Source organism: Hydractinia symbiolongicarpus, chromosome 10, assembly GCF_029227915.1.
Source record: "Hydractinia symbiolongicarpus strain clone_291-10 chromosome 10, HSymV2.1, whole genome shotgun sequence".
In the NCBI taxonomy this organism is placed as follows: Eukaryota; Metazoa; Cnidaria; class Hydrozoa; order Anthoathecata; family Hydractiniidae; genus Hydractinia; species Hydractinia symbiolongicarpus.
The window spans coordinates 8,083,618-8,101,300 of NC_079884.1; the positions used below are offsets into that span (position 1 = coordinate 8,083,618).

The 17,683-nt window shown below is 33.0% G+C and overlaps 2 protein-coding genes across 3 annotated transcripts; one reads left to right on the forward strand and one right to left on the reverse strand.

Annotated features, from left to right (window-relative positions):
* The first annotated feature begins 1,194 nt into the window (after positions 1-1,194).
* LOC130613086 (uncharacterized) lies at positions 1,195-5,527 on the forward strand. 2 transcript variants are annotated; one of them, XM_057434404.1, is made up of 4 exons: positions 1,195-1,218; positions 4,235-4,372; positions 4,639-4,719; positions 5,038-5,527. In XM_057434404.1, the coding sequence occupies exons 1-4, from the start codon at positions 1,215-1,217 to the stop codon at positions 5,142-5,144; spliced, it is 330 nt and encodes a 109-aa protein (XP_057290387.1). In that variant the 5' UTR covers positions 1,195-1,214; the 3' UTR covers positions 5,145-5,527. The 2 variants fall into 2 exon arrangements, with proteins under 2 accessions (XP_057290387.1, XP_057290388.1); XM_057434405.1 differs by lacking the exon at positions 1,195-1,218 and adding an exon at positions 1,743-2,018.
* Positions 5,528-9,552: 4,025 nt separating this feature from the next.
* Positions 9,553-15,111, reverse strand: LOC130613081 (protein ILRUN-like). Its single transcript, XM_057434400.1, has 6 exons — positions 14,770-15,111; positions 12,643-12,652; positions 12,403-12,547; positions 11,517-11,714; positions 10,876-11,069; positions 9,553-10,305 (listed from the first exon to the last, which is right to left on the reverse strand). Exons 1-6 carry the CDS (start codon positions 14,928-14,930, stop codon positions 10,162-10,164), a joined length of 852 nt encoding a protein of 283 aa, XP_057290383.1. The 5' UTR covers positions 14,931-15,111; the 3' UTR covers positions 9,553-10,161.
* Between the last annotated feature and the right edge of the window lie 2,572 nt (positions 15,112-17,683).

A 17,683-nucleotide genomic window follows, 5' to 3' on the forward strand; every position in this document is an offset into this window, starting at 1 on the left:
TCGATAGTAAAAACAGTGACAAAAAAGAAGCACCATTTTAAAGTTCTAACTGCTAAAGCCGTAGAACAATAAAGCTCGATTCCCACTGTGGTTTAAGTGTGTTTTAAGTATGTTTTAAATAAGATTTTAAAGTTAAAGCATGATGGGAACGTGTTCGCGTTTTAAAATTTTTGGCATAAAACCTGTTTAAGCCACAGACAAAATAAAACCTTAGATGAAAAAATTTTGATGTTGTGGTTTAAAGTTCAAAGGCGCCCGATAAATGCCGAAGCAGTTTTCAACGATTTTAGGGCACATTTTGCGCATTTTCACTCTAAGACAGAAAAGAGAATAAAAAATGGCAGAAAAAAATCTAAGTTTGTTACAGGGAAGCGTACTTATTAGCGTACTTATTTGCCAATATCCAGTGATTTTTGATAATTGACACAAAGGCTACCAAATGAGAAACGCGACATGTTTTTGTTTTAAAACACAGTGGGAATGGTCAGGGTTTACTTTAATTTTTAAAACACATTTAAAACCTTTTAGGTTTTATATTTAAACCCAACTTAAACCACAGGGGGAATCAAGCTTAAATGTTTTTTATGATCCGTAAAAAAGTCTAAGTCTAAAACGGCGCCTTATACATATCTAATATATCACGTGAAATAATCATGATTCTCTTGTGATCATGGGGTTCAAAGTCCATGGTTTGTTTTGATTTTTCACGTCGTGATAAAAAAAAAACACTTGAGCAAAATGTGCTGAAGAAAATGTGTTCATTGAAGAACGAAACACGAGGTTATTTAGAGATGGAAGAATTCATGCTTTGTTATTTAACTTCAACTTTTTTATCATATCGTTTAATACTTCGGGAAGCAGGGTTTTTTTACAGTTAAAAAAAATAAAAGATATAAAAATTATTTTGTTTGTTTCTGTAAATACTTTTACTTTATTGTTTACATTGAAAATGTTTGGTTAAGTTGTTGTTTTGTATCCCTTTTTGTTTGTTTGTTTTTTATTTTTTGTTTGATTTTATTTTGTTGTTATCACTTTAGTCTCTAATTATACAATTATATGTGACGAAGAGTCTATTCTTTTGCTTCAAACAATTGCTCGTTATTCTTATCAGTTATTTTATAATTGTTTTTTGATATCTTTTAAGTTTTTTTAAACAAAACACCCTGTGAATCGTTATTTCTGGGGGTCGTGTGAATCAGTATCTCTGGGAGTCGATGGGTATAAACCTTGTTTCTTTATTAGAACCTAGTTTTTAAGAACATTTAGGCTAAGATTTTCCCAAATAAGAACATCATATTTTTTAAGCTATGGGAATACTTGACATACGGCTAGCAAAACAGACATCGAGAAAATGTTTTCCTGGCTACGCATTGATAAATTTTAAGCACTTTTTTTGAAAATAAAGCAAACGACTTTGTTCAAATTTGGAATCACCAATGTTGAACATTGCGGAGGAAAGGTGTCTGGACCATCGTTCGCAGAAGATATCATTCATTGGATATATATTTTTACCAAAAAAATAAGAAACTGAATAAGAAAATTAAAAAAAAACATTTTAAATTTAGTTTAAAATTAAGAAACTTTTGACCCTTCACTAAGTTTCTTATAAAAAAAACTGTATCTCCATCGTACTAGGTGCATACAAATCTACAAAGCGCGTGGCGAATTTCAGCTTAAATTTGTTGAAAAAAAAAAGCACATCCAAGCCCGACTTAAAATTTAGAAGTTCTTATAAAAAATAGACTTTTAATTATTATATTTTAATACATGATATTAAATTTCTCATCTGCTGTTGTGGTATTATCTTTCACCATCAGCAGTTTTTTCATGCTTCCCTTCCTCTTTTGCGATGTCAAACAGATCCGCTTTGTCATGCACCACCAGACTTTACTCGGCGAATAGAATTGTGTTTCTGTGACTGTATTTTTTTTTCTTCTTGAGTTAGATGGTAGGCTAAAGAAGTGATCTGAAAGAGTATGAAGACGCTGGAACAACAGACGCTACTACCTTTAGCACGGGTCTGTAACATTTTTTATATGAGGTAGCAACGCCTTTGAGAAGCAAATAAAACAAAACTGAAAAATGTTTGAAAAAATTTTAATTATTTCAAAAAACATCGCTTTACAGATCCGTGTTTTTGTGCGAATTTCGGTATTCAAACTCCTAAGGAATAAAATAGCGAAATGCTTCTGGAGCAATTAGATTGAGCGGTTTGTAACTTTCGGAATTGTTTTTTTATTAATTGTAATTGACCTATCAAACCACATAACATCGGATATAATAATTCTTTAACGTCATCGCCATATTTCCTTATTAGTCAACATTTGGCACGTAAATCATGAAGGAATTCGTTTAAATAAATTTACTTTGTCGGTATAGATGTTTACATTAAAAAAATGTAGCAACATTAAATTGCGGAAATTTCGGACGTTTTTTCTTCCGAACAAAAGAAATCAACATTTCTGAAAGGCCTACTAGTTTACGCTGATTGTTTTTAATTTCAACAACAATAACAACAACAGCATCGAGGTGCTAAAAAGCACACGTGATAACATTTCGTTTCTGTAATAGTGCTGTAATATGGGTCGCATTTTTTTTTTAATGTTAGTTAGTTAAAGAGGCAAAAAGTTGTTGAAACAGCATATTAGGCCGCCATTGATGAAACCTGGGAATATAGCATGTTGAGATCTGGAAGTTTTTTGTTCTTTCACATCATTATTTTGGTCATTTTTAATATGGTGTTGTTCGTGAAGTTGCATTATTAGGGGCGAAACAAGAACGGGGACTATCTACAACGACGTTGCCAATAACTTTCCAAATAGTCATAACGAAAAGAGATTCTATTGTTTATGCCATTTATATTTTGCTCAATTAGCGCAGCTCGACTGAAACTGAAGTATTTATTAACATGGCTTATGTTGGAGTTGATTATTTTAATTTTGATGCAATTGATGTGTTGAAAGAAAATCACGAATTTAGTGAGGAGATATCGGAAGAAATGGTAGCTGTTTCTTCTGCGAGCTGTTTTTTCTTGCATTATTTGATCGAAGACTGGTAAAACACAGACCGATATAGTTCTGCCCCTTAAACTGCTAAAAAGGAACAAAGAACCACTGTCCGTTTTTTCACCAACTCATATTTTACCATAAAAAGAGAGACATTTTGCAGCTAAATCCAAACAATATTTGATCAACTAGAAGGATAGCGAACAGTCAAAAGAGTCGTCGACATTCTAGCAGAACACATGAAAGCCCGTCGTAAGAAAAAAATTAAACAAAAGCGATAACGTAAAATAAAATCAAAACAAATATGGCTACTGTCAAACTTGCAGAAGATTAGACAAAGCGCTGAATACACAAAATTTAAAAAGAAAAAACTTATTTTCGCTTTTTTACGTACTTTTTTTCGGCTAGACATCTTTACTTGAAGGAAGGACGACAGCTTTGTTTTTGGGGAATTTACTTTGATCTGCACATCGCATTGAAAAATATAATAAAACTAGTCGTTAACCCATGGAAAAATCCACGGGTTCGTCCGTCGCAATTAAGCTACCATTTTGCGTGACAGACAGACAGACGGACGGACGGACAGACGTATATGGGCATTATAATATAGATTTTTACCGTCGTAGATGGCCCCGTTCTTGTTTCGTTAGGTCCCTAGTAATACTACACTTAAAAACTCCCATTCTAAATATTTGTCTTTTAATTTGTTTAATTTTTCCTATTATTGAAATTATTTACACAGGTCCTCTTCAGTTCCTAATGGTACTGCTATTAATGAAGGTCCTGTGAAGGGGGTCTTAATGCATTTAAAGCTCACAATTGAAATACGAAAGGCATGCAAGCACAGTGATCGCTCAAATGGACAACCGCCTTAGATATTAATTTTATTCTCGTTATTATTAGAATTTTACTGTGTGTTATGACAAGGGAAATTAGAGTGACCAACTTTAATTTCTACAACAACTGTGACAAGTCTGTTTCGTGCAAATTTTTTGATGCACGTCAAAATAATGCATATTTCTTATTAAAAATCTGGCTTTACTAGGCTATCTGATGTAATGAATTTTAATCATGGACACTCCAGAGGTATCATGCTTACCACCAATTATCCAGTCACCCACACTCCCCCGCAGGGGCTGAGTTTTGTTTAATGGGATTATATATTTCGAAATAGTTAAGATGTATTTCTCATATATTGTGGAACATGTAACTTTATCTCATCAGTTTAGATTCAACAGACAAACTATTACACAGCTTCGCTTCTTCTTGTATTTCTCATTACAAGATGTCGATACGAAAAGTCTTACACAATGTCGTACGGTTGTCATCCACAAGAGCAAGTTTTAGAACTAGTACTGCAAACGCTGGTAAGAATTTTTATTCCTGAGGAATTTGATAAATTTTGTGGCAAAGAGAATTCCTATTTTCGTCATTCGTGAAGAAACCAGTTGAAAGCCATAAGACACATTCTTATCCCCCCTTCTTTTCGTCGCACGGTCGAAACGATACTCCACAGGTCTCTCTTATCGAGGAAATGGCGTTTCTTTTTACTTAATGAATATGATTCTCTGGATGTTAAAAATCACGATGAGAGGAGGGAAATGTTTTAATTTATTTATTTATTTTTTCTCAGATATCATTCAGCAACAAAATTCTTCAGAGTATTCACTTGATGGAGAGAAGATTGAGTGTAGACTCAAATTCAATAAAACAGGTTAGTTCTTGTTAAATAAAATCAATGATTTATATATTTTCGCAGTCAGTTGATCTGCTTTGTATTTATTCAAAACATCCGCAGGGTCTTTTGACCCCTGAGCTGTTACTACGGAGCGGTCATGTTTATAAATAGGCAAAATGCACTGGGAACACTGTTGTACATTTCCTTCTTATCACCTGGTACTCACAAAAGTAATTTTTTAAGGAGGTTTATCCTTGCCCTGACCGACACTGAAAAAGCTTTTTAAAAAAAAACTTTGAGAATCTCAGAGCAAAACCGGTTTCACTCCAAATTTGTAATCGAGTTTTGTTTCAGGTGACAGAACAGAAGAAGAACTGGCGATGATTGTCGAAAGCGCTCGCGCGAAATCTTTTGACGACAGTTTGAAGAATGTTGCTTCTGTTAAATTCGAGGCAACTTGAATTTGTGCACCCGCTAAATAAGTTTTGTGTATATTCTACGACTAATTATATTTTGTAAATATGTCCTATTGCTCGACTAGCGCCTTGTTTTGGTTTACTACACGTCGTGGCACCAAAAAGCGAAGAGAGGCAATGGGTACAAGTTTAACCAAACTTGCGATTACAGCTATGCGTTTACTAAACTGTAATCTCGACTTGTCCCAACAGTTTACCTTCTGTCCACACCCGTAGAAACTCCGTGGAGGAATTATCTTATTCACATGTCACGTGACTTCTTAAGGCAAAGTTTATAAGTTGGGGATGATGGTTGTTGATTTTTTTATTTAGGCTTATTTTTGTACATATTTTGTTTTATAGAAAGATTGTCACATTTGGTTGTTTTATAGATATCTTTTGCCCCTCCTCCCCTCCCTCCTTCCCTCATCCCCTGCGGTACCGTATACAACCTCGTTTACAGGGACTCCTAGCTAAAGGTGATCTAGAAGGCTAAACCATATTGTTTGTCATGCTGGCATTCAAAAATATGGGAACGAGATTGATTGTAATACCAAAAGGGTAGACTGTTTTATTTTTAGACTATACAAAGTGATTTGTGTAATGTCCGTCTTCTCTGTTTATCACAAGAACAAAAACTTTTAAACGAGTGTTTTACACAGCATTTCTCGAAAATATATCATGTGCTTTCTTTTTTAATGACATGTTTTTTTCCAACCCCCTAAACATAACTATTAATAGAGGAGACTGGTGATGAACTTAAAAACGACACAAAAGAATGTTCCATTTTATTTTTTGAAAGTGCTAAAAAGAATATAGTTGAGTCCATTATATATTTATTAGACCCAAACAAAAAAGTCGTTTCATTTGTTTATTTGATGTTTAGCAGAGTTTTTAAACGTTGCATGTTTCGGCTCTAACACAAAAGAGGATTTTATATCACTATGCTAAAAAAGGTTTTCCTTCACAGCTGGTTTCAAGACTGCGAAAAGAAGACAATATTGAGAATTTAGTGATAATTTTACGTGTACTTGAAATTGATATAGATTCTGTGTTGGGACACAACATGAACCAGTCATAGATTCAATCACGTTTTTCTGAAGGTAACGAGTTATTTGTAATGTTATCACAGCCGCCGGAAGAACGCAGCTAAGGAAGAAAAGTGACATTTTTTCCGACCTTTCAGACTTTAGTCTGTGGTACACACTATCAAAGAAACTTTACAGACAGTTTTGAAGTCTGCAAATAGCTATGATCCGTTCTACACGTGTCAACGACCGCATGGCTAGTTTACGGCGACCGTTGACTCTGTATGTCGACGATTCATATACACGCGCAATAAGAATGAACGAACTTAACATTGACCACGGATTACCAAGTAAACAACGATTAGTGAAACAAAAACAAGCCGTAAAAAAGAAAAAGAAAAATAATATATTGACATGGTCTTTACTAGCTTTTTCATGCAGTGGAAAAACGGCCAATCAAAAATAACGATTGGATTTGAAGATGTTGCAAAATGCTCACTACTTCGTGAAAACAAACAAACAAAAACAACAACAAAAGAATAAAATTCTATAAAATCTGTGCTATCAAAGAACGAAATATGACAAGTTATATTTTATAATGTTTTACAAGAGTCAATCAAAACATAATATCCCATGTAATTATTCACTTTCAATTAAAAATGAAATGATTAATGATTCACTTTGAGGTAACTCATGTTATGAAAAGCTGATCTCCTGGGTTTTTTTTCCGTGTAGAAAAGAATTCACATTCAGAGATCTGAGTACTAGGTTGAAATTATTATAATGAAAGCAACGTATTTGTGTGAGCAAACGCAAAATATTTCTGTTTATACGTCAATACGAAACATTGGCGGGAGAAAAATTTCGCCATTTTGCGTTTTTACCTAAAATCGTGAAATTAATTCCCTGCAAAATCTTGATCGATATTTACTAAAACTAGTCTGTGGCCCGACGATTTTCCCGTTCGTTTTATCCGCATTAAGCACGTCTCGCTACTTGCGGTACCATTTTACGTGATAGACATATACGTGTATTTTAATATAGATCGTTGATTATTATTTCTTAGCTTATTGTTAGAAAGAGAGATTTGATTTTCACATACTTTAAGTGGATAAAATTACGCGTGGACTAATTTTCGGAGACGCCATGTTTGCTGTATTTAACGTGGACTTAATGACAATTCTACAGTATTTTTCGCGTGGACTAACTTTTGCTTTTTTTTAATTTTTGCGGATACAACGTGGTAAAGAGTAACATAAAATTTAGCTAACAAACCGAAGTAGTGTAGCTAACTTTTTCTAAAACATAAAACTTTTTGGAATAAAAAGTTGTCAAAGGCGTTGCCATTCTCGTCCCCAGAGCTCTTTCAATTTATCTGAAAGAGCTCTGGGATCGAGAATGAGGCGTTGCCATCTTTAATACTATTCATATTTTTAATCTAAAAAGTCGCTATATCGTCACAATCGTTGACATTTGGATATCTTCAGTTGGAAATTCATCAGCTGCAAAAACGTCAACACAATCGGTGTTTTGATTAAATCCATTTGTGAAAATGGGTTAGATAGAAAAATAGATAAATAGATAATTTATTTGTTAAAGAAGGTTAGTTACAATGGCAGTTTAAAAAATGATGTGGACCTCCTGAAAATATAAAATTTAAAACAATACATTATATACAAGTACATGAAATTAAATGAACATTACATGAAACTCTGTAGTTTAATAATAATCATAAGCATCATCTACTGCTTTACCAGAATTTCATTCAGAAATGAAACGACTTGTGTTAGGTCTAGTTTGAAGGTTTCATATGATTTCCGTTTTATATCATCTACTAGATTGTTCCACAATACCGAAGGCTCCATAACAAAATGATGTTTTAGATCGAATAGTTTTAAATTTTGGCTGTTTAATGAGCATATTTTTCGAGTACAGCGAGTGGTCGATCGTTTTTCAACTAGAGATGCTAAAGGAGATGGTAACAATTCGTTGTAAATGTTATATGTTAAACATGCAACACGTCTCTTGTAGAACCAGCTAACTTGTTTCCAGTTACATGTGTTAAGAACATTTTTATCGCTCACATTCTACCGATGAACTGGTTTTTAAATGATTTTTCATACAACTCATAGGAAGAATCGATGGTGTTAGTACATGGAGTTACTCTATTTATGTGCTGTATACTATGGTCTGGTGAAACGTTCCCATTTAACCTCTTGTCAATAGTTGCAAAGTGATGATTAAGGGAATTTGTCTTGGCTTGTTATTCCATGTTATTCATTTTTTAGAGTAGCAATTTCACAATTTGATCTCTTACCCTGAAAATCATTTACAGTTTTCCGGAATGACTTACTACTTGATACGCCATTAAACTTTTCTTTCCAATAATCCTTTCTGCAAGACGAACAAGGTTTGTACATTTGTTCTTCAACTTCTTCTATGCCTTCCATTGTGTTGAGCGTTTTGATGTTTTACGAGCTTTTAAAAGCAACTTGTGTCTGTTGTTTAGTTCTTTTCGTATTCATGGTTTCGAATTCTGTCTCAGCTGAACTTTTCTGACAGTTACATCTTTTGTTACAATCGATTTATAGAGGTGTTCCCAACACCAAAGTGAATCGTCAACATCATCGAAAATAGAACAAATCTACCAAGGAACATTCTCAAAATCTGTTATTTATTTTGATTCATCAAGGCACTTTGACAATTCGATGAATTTTGGTGTTCGCTTTGGTTTTTTAAAATTAAGTGATTTATAAACCAAATGATGGTCGGAGATACATGGATCGTAACATCCAGTCAGACAAATATGAGATTTGCTGAAAAGTTGCGTTGTTATAATGAGATCTATTAGACTGTTATACGTGTTGGTTGTTTAATCAAGTTCTCTAAATTAAAACTATACAAGGACTTTGCAAAACTGTTAGTTACGGCATTGTCAGTTTTGTTTGTGTAAGACAAGTCATAATTGAAATCTGCTAAAAAAACCATGTTTTTACGTTTTGAACACACTGATTCCAATATTGGCACCCATTTATTTAAGAATTTCTTTTCACTTGGAAGTCGATAATTACAAGCTACTAATGTCTTTTGAGAATTTATAATAAGGTTAAGAGGTGGCAAACTCCAGAAACTAAATAAGAACAGCCAGCCACTTACAATAATTCCTTTCCCCTTTACCGATGTTAATTTGTTATATAATTCTATCAACCATTTTGCAAGACAAAAAAGATTTCGCAGACAATCAACATTTTAATAATTTGCGCTGATTTAATTTTGCGGACATACCTTACTTCGAATATTTCGCGTGGACTTAATTTTGCGAATTTTCCAAAAAGCGCAAACGCCGCGTACATTTAGCTTTCAATGACACATACAAAGACAAAGTATTTACTGATTTAAAATTATTCTCATTTTATATTTACCTCTAGGTAATAGCTTACTACATGTCTCAGTATCGAAGGTAAACAATAAAGTCTGGAAAGAAGGATTTTTTGTGAATGAAAAGCGAAAAATTGCGGACAAAAAAAAAATCGAATAAAGAAAGTTTTATGTATAATTTGAACATGAAAACTGAGATTACAACACAAATTTCGGGGCGGCGAGTAAATTATTTTTGTTAAAAAAAATAATTTAAAAAATTGAATCGACAGACATTAAAGAAAAAAAATATATACTTTGTTTTGTAAGCAAACATTTATAGTGTAAGGTGACGAGATTTCAGGTTAGTGTGTCGCTTCAAATTGCATACAAATCGTTGCTGCTTATAACAAAAAGCAGGCGTATGCAAAATGGCCAAGATTGTCAACTGTTTTGCAGTGAAAGTAAAAATATTATTATAAATACTAATCGTAATGCAACAAAAGTTATATATCTAACGCCTTGTAAAAAACGCAAAGAAACAAATATCTATGCATGTAATTAAATGCAAGAATTCATTAAAATAAATATACTACATTATTATACATAGCTATTTCACTCTTTTTTTAGTATTACGGCTAACTTGATGAAGACGTATTATTAAAATCTATTTGATGTTCATTTTTCTCGTAGCTGTTTATTATGTTAGTCCTTTGTAATTGTTGAGCTAAAGTTGATTCATCTATGGTCGGCAAATGATCATTTAATATACTAGTAGGAACCTGAAAAATAAAACGAAAATAACAGAAAAGAATTATCATAGAATGGGGGATACCTCGTGTATAGCCACGATAAAAAGCAGGTAATTGTAGCCGTAAGGGAGTTGTAGCCACCATAAGGTGGAAGCAATAGGCCAACATTAAAGATCATTGTACTTATAGCTATATGAGGCGAGACAGGAACGCAAACATGGGGGGTAAGAAGCTGCAGCTAAAATAGGGATCAGGGTATCCAGAAAATTGTAGTCAATAGGGGGATTAAGGTCGAAGTTACCTAAGGGATAAGTGGATTGGGTAAATATTAGCTACGTATTAGGATCAGTTTCGCGTGAAGTTAAAAAAAAAACTCTATAAATTCAGTCGGTAACTAGCGCTGATACAGATTAACAACACAAAAAGTTTCCTCAAAATGACGCTAGTTCTAAATTGTGAAAGCAAGCGATTAACATTTCAATTTTCTCGAATTCTGCTTTTTCAAAAAGAGACTGGTACTGAGGACTCCTAGATACCTGAAGAAACAAACTTCATATGAAAAATCTTTTAAAAGACGTGTTTAACCATGCTTTAACTCACCGAATTCCCACCAAAAATACCATAGCCGGTAGGCGAGCAATATGGTGTCGCAGCTACTGGAGTCCGGAGTGGAGTTAATATAGGTTCGGAGTGTTCTGATCTAGTTATGTCTGCTTGGCTGCCCAGATTCGACATTTGTTGCGTTAAAGATAATATATTTGAAGACGAAACATTAACTTCAACGTTAAACACTCCTGAAAAAAAGAACAGTACTTTATATTTAATTTAAATTTAAATTTACCTATTTTAACTAAATACAATTATCAATTATAAGGAGTCTCCAATGTGTTAATACAGAAGAAGGAAACCGTTTCATTTCATTTCAATGAAACTACTTCAAAAACTTTGTTATAAAACCCATATGAATAATTCTGCTATCGGATACAGAGGTTTCAACATATATCACAAACTGCACTGAAGTCATTAATTATATTGTCCTGCAAATTGTTCAAATCATTTTTCAACATTATTTTTCCTGTTTTTCTCTGTAGCATTATTTTTTTTCGAATAACTGGCTTGTTAAATTAAATAAATAAAAATTTACAATTATGAAACGTCGAAAATACAATAAAGGCTATGCCAGAAAATTGTTTCGGGTTAATAAAATACCTTACCAGAAAAGATATACAAAATGGACTTACCTCCACAATAGGTTCCAGATAAAGTCACGACTCGCCATTGTGCTTGGTACAAACCCTGTTCCAACGGAGACGTCATTGCAACAACAACGTCTGTTGTTTCGTTTGGATCAATGGAAGGAAGAGCTACATGCTCACAATGGTCAAAATTAAAACCGTTGACAAATTTTAGTTTAAGATTGCACGGCCACTTCTCATTTCCTACAACAAAGAACATAAAATTTATTGTAAAATCAAAAATCGATTTCCTTATCAAATTATGATACTCTACATTTGAAATGACTCATAAAACAAAGCACGTTGTCCATGACAAGTTAAAATAGTGAAAGTATCAATTCCAAAAGTCTGAGGTTTACATATTTCTTTTTCTTTCGTGTTACCAACCTTTATTTATGCTTTTTGATTGGCTTAGCAATCTTGAAGACAAGCATCCACTATCACTCTAACTTTCTAGCTATTCGACATCATTAAAATTCATGCTTTCTTCGGCTGAATATTTTACCTTTACTCAATTTATTATAAAATGTCAGTTGAATATTCAAATTTGCAGATTTTCCTCCTCCAAAAGTTTATAATGCCCATCTGACACTATGACTGACTTTCATTTACACTCAAGAAAAGAAATTGTAATTTTTATCCAGTTTTTCTGACACTAACATCTGTGATTGAGAACTACACAAGCAATTAAGAACCATACAAGCAATAAAAACTCTATCAAAACCTAGTTTTAAGTGAGACTTTTTAAAAATGCAGTATTTTTTAAAAAAAATTAAACACTTTTTTAATACATGCATTAGATTAGCAGCTATCTTTATTTGAGGCGGTTGTTTTTCTCATGGCATTTCCTGAACTTAAAAAGCGCACTATGAATAACCTTGATAAATAATACCTGTGTTCTTTAATCTCCATGTTTTGAGAAATCGTTGATTTGGTGGTACACTGTGTTCACTTGTATGTATGGTCTCATCAATTATTTCAATATTCGGTAATTGATCTGAAGAGCTTGTAACATCATAGTAAGCACACAAAGCAGTCTACAAATAACAAAAACCAATAGTAATTCAAACAGTAATTCTATAAACCAATGATTATATACATACCAGTGTATTTTCACTTCTAGTAACCTCACCTGCAAATTCCTAAAACCAAAAAGAAAGAAAAAGATCACTATAAAACAAAAAATCTCCACAGTCATAAACACGTACAATTTCTGATGTATTAACTGCAGATTGCTAACATAGTGTGGACAGTGCACTACAAATATGCATGTCAAAAGTTAAGAATGTATTATAAGTACATATGTAGACAGACTACTGTGGTCAATATACAAATATTCCATAATGTGCATTCCACACGTTTTTCATTGATACAAACTGAGCTAGTAAAAAAACACTATATTTCCATCTAAAATGTGAAAGGTCTGAACTCCATTTAAGGTGGTTATCTACTTGGGACATAATGCGAGGCTTTTGAAGACATTTCAAGAATCACCATTGTGACCCAGCATATATTATACATTACTACTATAGCCATTTTCTAATACATTACATTAGGCCCCTACAATGGCTGGCTGTGCATTTTTATTCAAAATTTGGTAAATTTGTTTACTTTGCAAAATAACGTTTTTGACTAAACAGTTTTCTAACAAAATAAAAAAATGCTTTTAAATAGTTTTATAACAAAATTACAGCAACCACCTCTTGTTTATTTATATTATTCTGCCTATTTTAAACAGTATATGTACTTCCTCGTGTATTGAAGAAGTTTTTACCCTTTTTCCACAGAAGACTAACGAAAAACAGATCTAAAACCAAAAAAATAGATTCAGACAAACTATTTCTTAAGAATTCTTCTAAACTTTCTAAAAGTTTTGAGAAGTGGTGGCCACCCTGGTCATGATAACAGTTTTCACAGTCTTGTTATCAATATTCAATTTAGTAACAGTCTATTGCAATCACATAAAATTTTGGTAAATTTCCCTTACATATATTTACTTCAACCATTTTGATTTAAAATGCAGTGCTCAATGAACGAATAATATTAGGTGCAGTGAAAAAAAAGTTACAGAAAAAGTGAAATAACAGAATTAAATGAATAGATAAAGAATTATGTGTGCACTTGATTAATCAAAAAATCTTTTTACAAATTAAATCAAAGCTTGTGACAGGTACAAAAAATACAGTTTATTCAAGTATATTTTCATGCTTCTTTAAAGTACTATATTCAAGCTTTGAGAGAAAGCTTTTTAATCACTTCCTAACAAAATACCCCGATGTTTTAAACTTTGAAAGAAAGATTTTGGTCAGTTTCTTAATAAAATATAGCCATGTTTAAGTTTTTAGGGAAAGATGTACAAAATGTATTGTTTCGTTTCGTTCTGACATTCCCATTCATATAAATGTCAACTTTTGAAATTTGTTTCAAAATTATCTAATTGGCTCTCAGATTTTTTTAAGATATATAGTATAATTTTGTCCTATAATCTTTATTGCTCCTAATCGTTAATGATAGGCCAACATTTTGAGATGGTCACTTATAGTTCCTAGGTTGCGGGCCTTGTCTTTACTTGGTTAAGAAAGACAACAGAGAAAATGGAAGCTTTGTGGGGTGAAAAAGTGGCACCTTCAAGTACATATTGTAATCAACCATCATCGAATATAACTTTTTTAACCTGTGTGCCTGAAGGGGGACTTTATAACCTACAAACTGTGTTTTGCGTGGTAACACGGGCATGAGAGGCACACCTAAGGTGCAGAGGCAAAATAATAAATAATGAAAGTTTCTTACATGGTATAGCTAGTTCTACATCTGCAATGTAGATAACGGTAAACTGAAGTTACTAATACACCTTTACGATAATTCAATTGTACATGCGTTCCTACGGCTCTCCATCGTTTTACAATATCGGAAAAAAGGAGGTAAAAATCGTGTTTTTATGAGTTTGTTAGAGACGAAAACGTGTTTTCTCCCGTTTTTTAACTTCCGTTGTATCAATTTCTTTCAAATTTTCAGGAAACGTTAATAATAATAAGATACAACTTATGTGTACTTTTCATTAAAAACAAAACGCGGCAAAAAAAGTTATCACGAAAAAACTTGTTTTCTAATTAATAAACTCTTATAAAAGTGTGATGCTTACCTCCTCTGATCGCTAAATAAGCTGCGATGGAGTGTTAGTTTTCCCGAATTATCGTAAAGGTGTATTCCTTCTTTAAGCCTCCTAAAGGCATCCTAAACAACATATAACTATACTGACCAATTTCCCATTTCTAGATAGAAACTGCAACCTCCTGGACTTAATTGACTTCCAACAATACTTTGAAATTGAGCCAATATATCTTCTTTGTCCCTGGTACCCATGGTATTTAGTTTATTTATTAATTCAAATTCTATATCAGCAGCAGTATCTACGTCCATTTTTCTTCCTATGTTTGCTGTTGCTGATTAGTTTATGACAAACATTACCAAAGTATAATAATGTAGCTAGCTAGCTACATGCTTTAACACCAATAAATCTCTACTAAAAATACTAAAATAGCACGAATCGAAAGCACTGGCACAGAATGTAATCCTCTCTTGTTTTGATAATGTTATGTTACGTCATTAATAAGCGAGACTAATGGAACAAGATCCGAAAAAATCGATATTTACCGATAAGATTACAAAACAGACCACGATATATGACTATCGCGATAGAGAAGACTTTTTCGGTGAATTTTAATAAAATAATTACTCAGTTGTTTAATAGATGTGTATTTTAATTAAAATTTTCAAAAATATAGTCCTTTACACCATCTCTTTTTAGAGCCATCGCTTTGTGATCGTGCCTGCGATGCATTCTGGGATGGATGATAAGATTTACCGGAATGGGATGACGAGACTCACGGAGAGGCTGTTCAGGATCAAATTATTACTATGTCCTGGTCTAGTGGTGATGGAGTGGTCAATACGATTTCTGTTCCTTGTTAGTGATTTTTTAATTAACAACTTATTGAGAAATGGCATATATGTACTATGTTTTGCAAACCTTATGTTTTTTGTAGTACGCAATCTAGATACGGCCTGATGATGCAGACCTGCAAGTTTGTAGTTTTTTTTACCTCCATCAGGCTCGTTTATCCAGTGTATTTATAGTTAGCTAGCTAACTAACTACGTTTTTTGTTTTCAATGAATTATCACAAGGGTAATGAATTAAAATGCTTTATCATTCTGTTGGCTGAATGGAAGAATAAACAGTATAATACTACAGTGAACTTTAACTATAAATGATGGTGCCGATAAGCTTACTATGTGGTAGCGAAGTTCTTAAAAGAACTGTTTTTGAAGGTTTTTGATAAAGTTTACTTTATATAGGCTTTATTAACTCCTTCTCTTAAAGCGCCTTCTGCCCAACTATTGTCCGCATGGTTTGTTACAAGGAGTTGCATTTCGGCAATGCTCTGGGTGAGTTCGGGAAAGTGCGGGTGGTTTCGGGAGACAGTCACCAATTTTTTTCAAAAAGCCACCTGAACTCGCCCTTATATGTGCGAGCATTTGCGGCTTATTGGCACCCTCTTAAAGGTTACCTCCCGTGAAAAATCAAGTTGAGTTCATCTGAAAGAGCTTGAAAGGTTGTCTAGGAATTTAAATATTTTTTTTAAAATCCTTGATTGGTTTTTTAGAATTTGGACTAAGAAGATTCACTAATTATGCATGATGTCATGAGTATGCTCTGCAAGGGAGTTAATTTAACACTTTTGAAAAGCCATAGCTATATAGTTAAAAATGTTTTCTGGTCGTTGACTTTGATGGGTTTTGAACATTTCACATTTTTTTTATTTAGTTACCATAATTATGCTCAATGCATACTCATGACGTCACAATTTCACATAATTAGCACTACTTTTAAGACAAATATCTCGAACGGATGTAGATCTCCAAAAAGCTTCCAATACTGTTGACCATGAAATCCTATTGAAAAAACTGTTTCCTTATGGGGTTAGAGATAATGTCTTAAATTTATTGAAATCCTATCTTTCTGACCCTGTTAAGTTTGTCTCCATTAAAGGTATTTTCTCAAATAAGGTATTTATGAAGCATGGTGTCCTCAAGGATCTGTACTTGGCCCACTCCTTTTCTTGCTCTATATTAATGACTTACTTGAAGCAATAAAATTTTCCCTAGTTCATCACTTTGCTGACGATACAAACTTGCTGCATTTTAATCCCTCATTGAAATCCCTCGTCAGTGCTAACAAAATATCTCTTAATGCTAGTAAAACGGAATATGTACTCTTAAAACATCCATCTAAACCCATTAACTGTGAAGTTAAACTTTCTATTGGTGGTCAAAAGGTTTTTCCTAGTAAAACTATAAAATATGTAGGTGTACTACTTAATTCTAACCTATGATGAAACCAAAAGGAAAAAGGTTAATTGAATCATTGCAAAAATAAGACATTATGGGCCGATGGATGTTCTTCTGTCAGTTTATAATCTTCTTTTCCACTCAAATCTAAATTATTGCTCCCAAGTCTGGGTCAGTCCATAAGTTTACATGTGAACCGAATCACTGTCCTTCAAAATTGTGCTTTACATCTTATGAATTTTGCCAACCATAAAACAAATGCATACCAATATTATAAATATTTAGTCATCCTTAAATTCACAGATACTGTAAAACTGCAAAATATATTATTTATAATTTATTTCACAACAATCTACCTGTTCCTTTGATTGGTACCTATGCAATTGACTTCTCTCACTCTTATAACACTCATAGCATGTTGGTTTACAATCCAATTTTGTGAGTAAACATTATAGGGCTTATACAAGCTTACCCCACAAAATTTGATTGCCAAACCAAGTTACAGATCCCGAGTTATTGAGTTGTCAGCAAAAAAGTAAGAGGCCTGGGACGAGCAAGCGAGTGTCATTTTGGCAAAAAAATTGATGTTAATCAATTAACCTTTAAAATTCTATGCATTGATAAAGTTTGAATGCACACCCCTTAACAGGTCTAAATTTACTGATGAAAGAATATGTCCAAATTTGCTATTACTGAAATATGACATCATAATTCATGCAGCATAATTAAATCTGAAGTTCTTTAAATGTCTTGAGAACGAAAAGAGCTTTTAAAAAAATTTAAAAAGACTTGTTAGCTAACTCTTTAATCTCTGTAATCTAAG

Coding starts and splice junctions, on each gene's coding strand:
- LOC130613086 (XM_057434404.1), top strand. Junction 4,373..4,638: donor AACTAGTACTGCAAACGCTG/GTAAGAATTTTT, acceptor ATTTTTTCTCAG/ATATCATTCAGCAACAAAAT. Junction 4,720..5,037: donor ACTCAAATTCAATAAAACAG/GTTAGTTCTTGT, acceptor GTTTTGTTTCAG/GTGACAGAACAGAAGAAGAA.
- LOC130613081 (XM_057434400.1), bottom strand. CDS start 14,930: ATGGACGTAGATACTGCTGCTGATATAGAATTTGAATTAATAAATAAA. Junction 11,715..12,402: donor ATGGAGATTAAAGAACACAG/GTATTATTTATC, acceptor TCTTTGTTGTAG/GAAATGAGAAGTGGCCGTGC. Junction 10,306..10,875: donor GTATTTTTGGTGGGAATTCG/GTGAGTTAAAGC, acceptor TTTATTTTTCAG/GTTCCTACTAGTATATTAAA.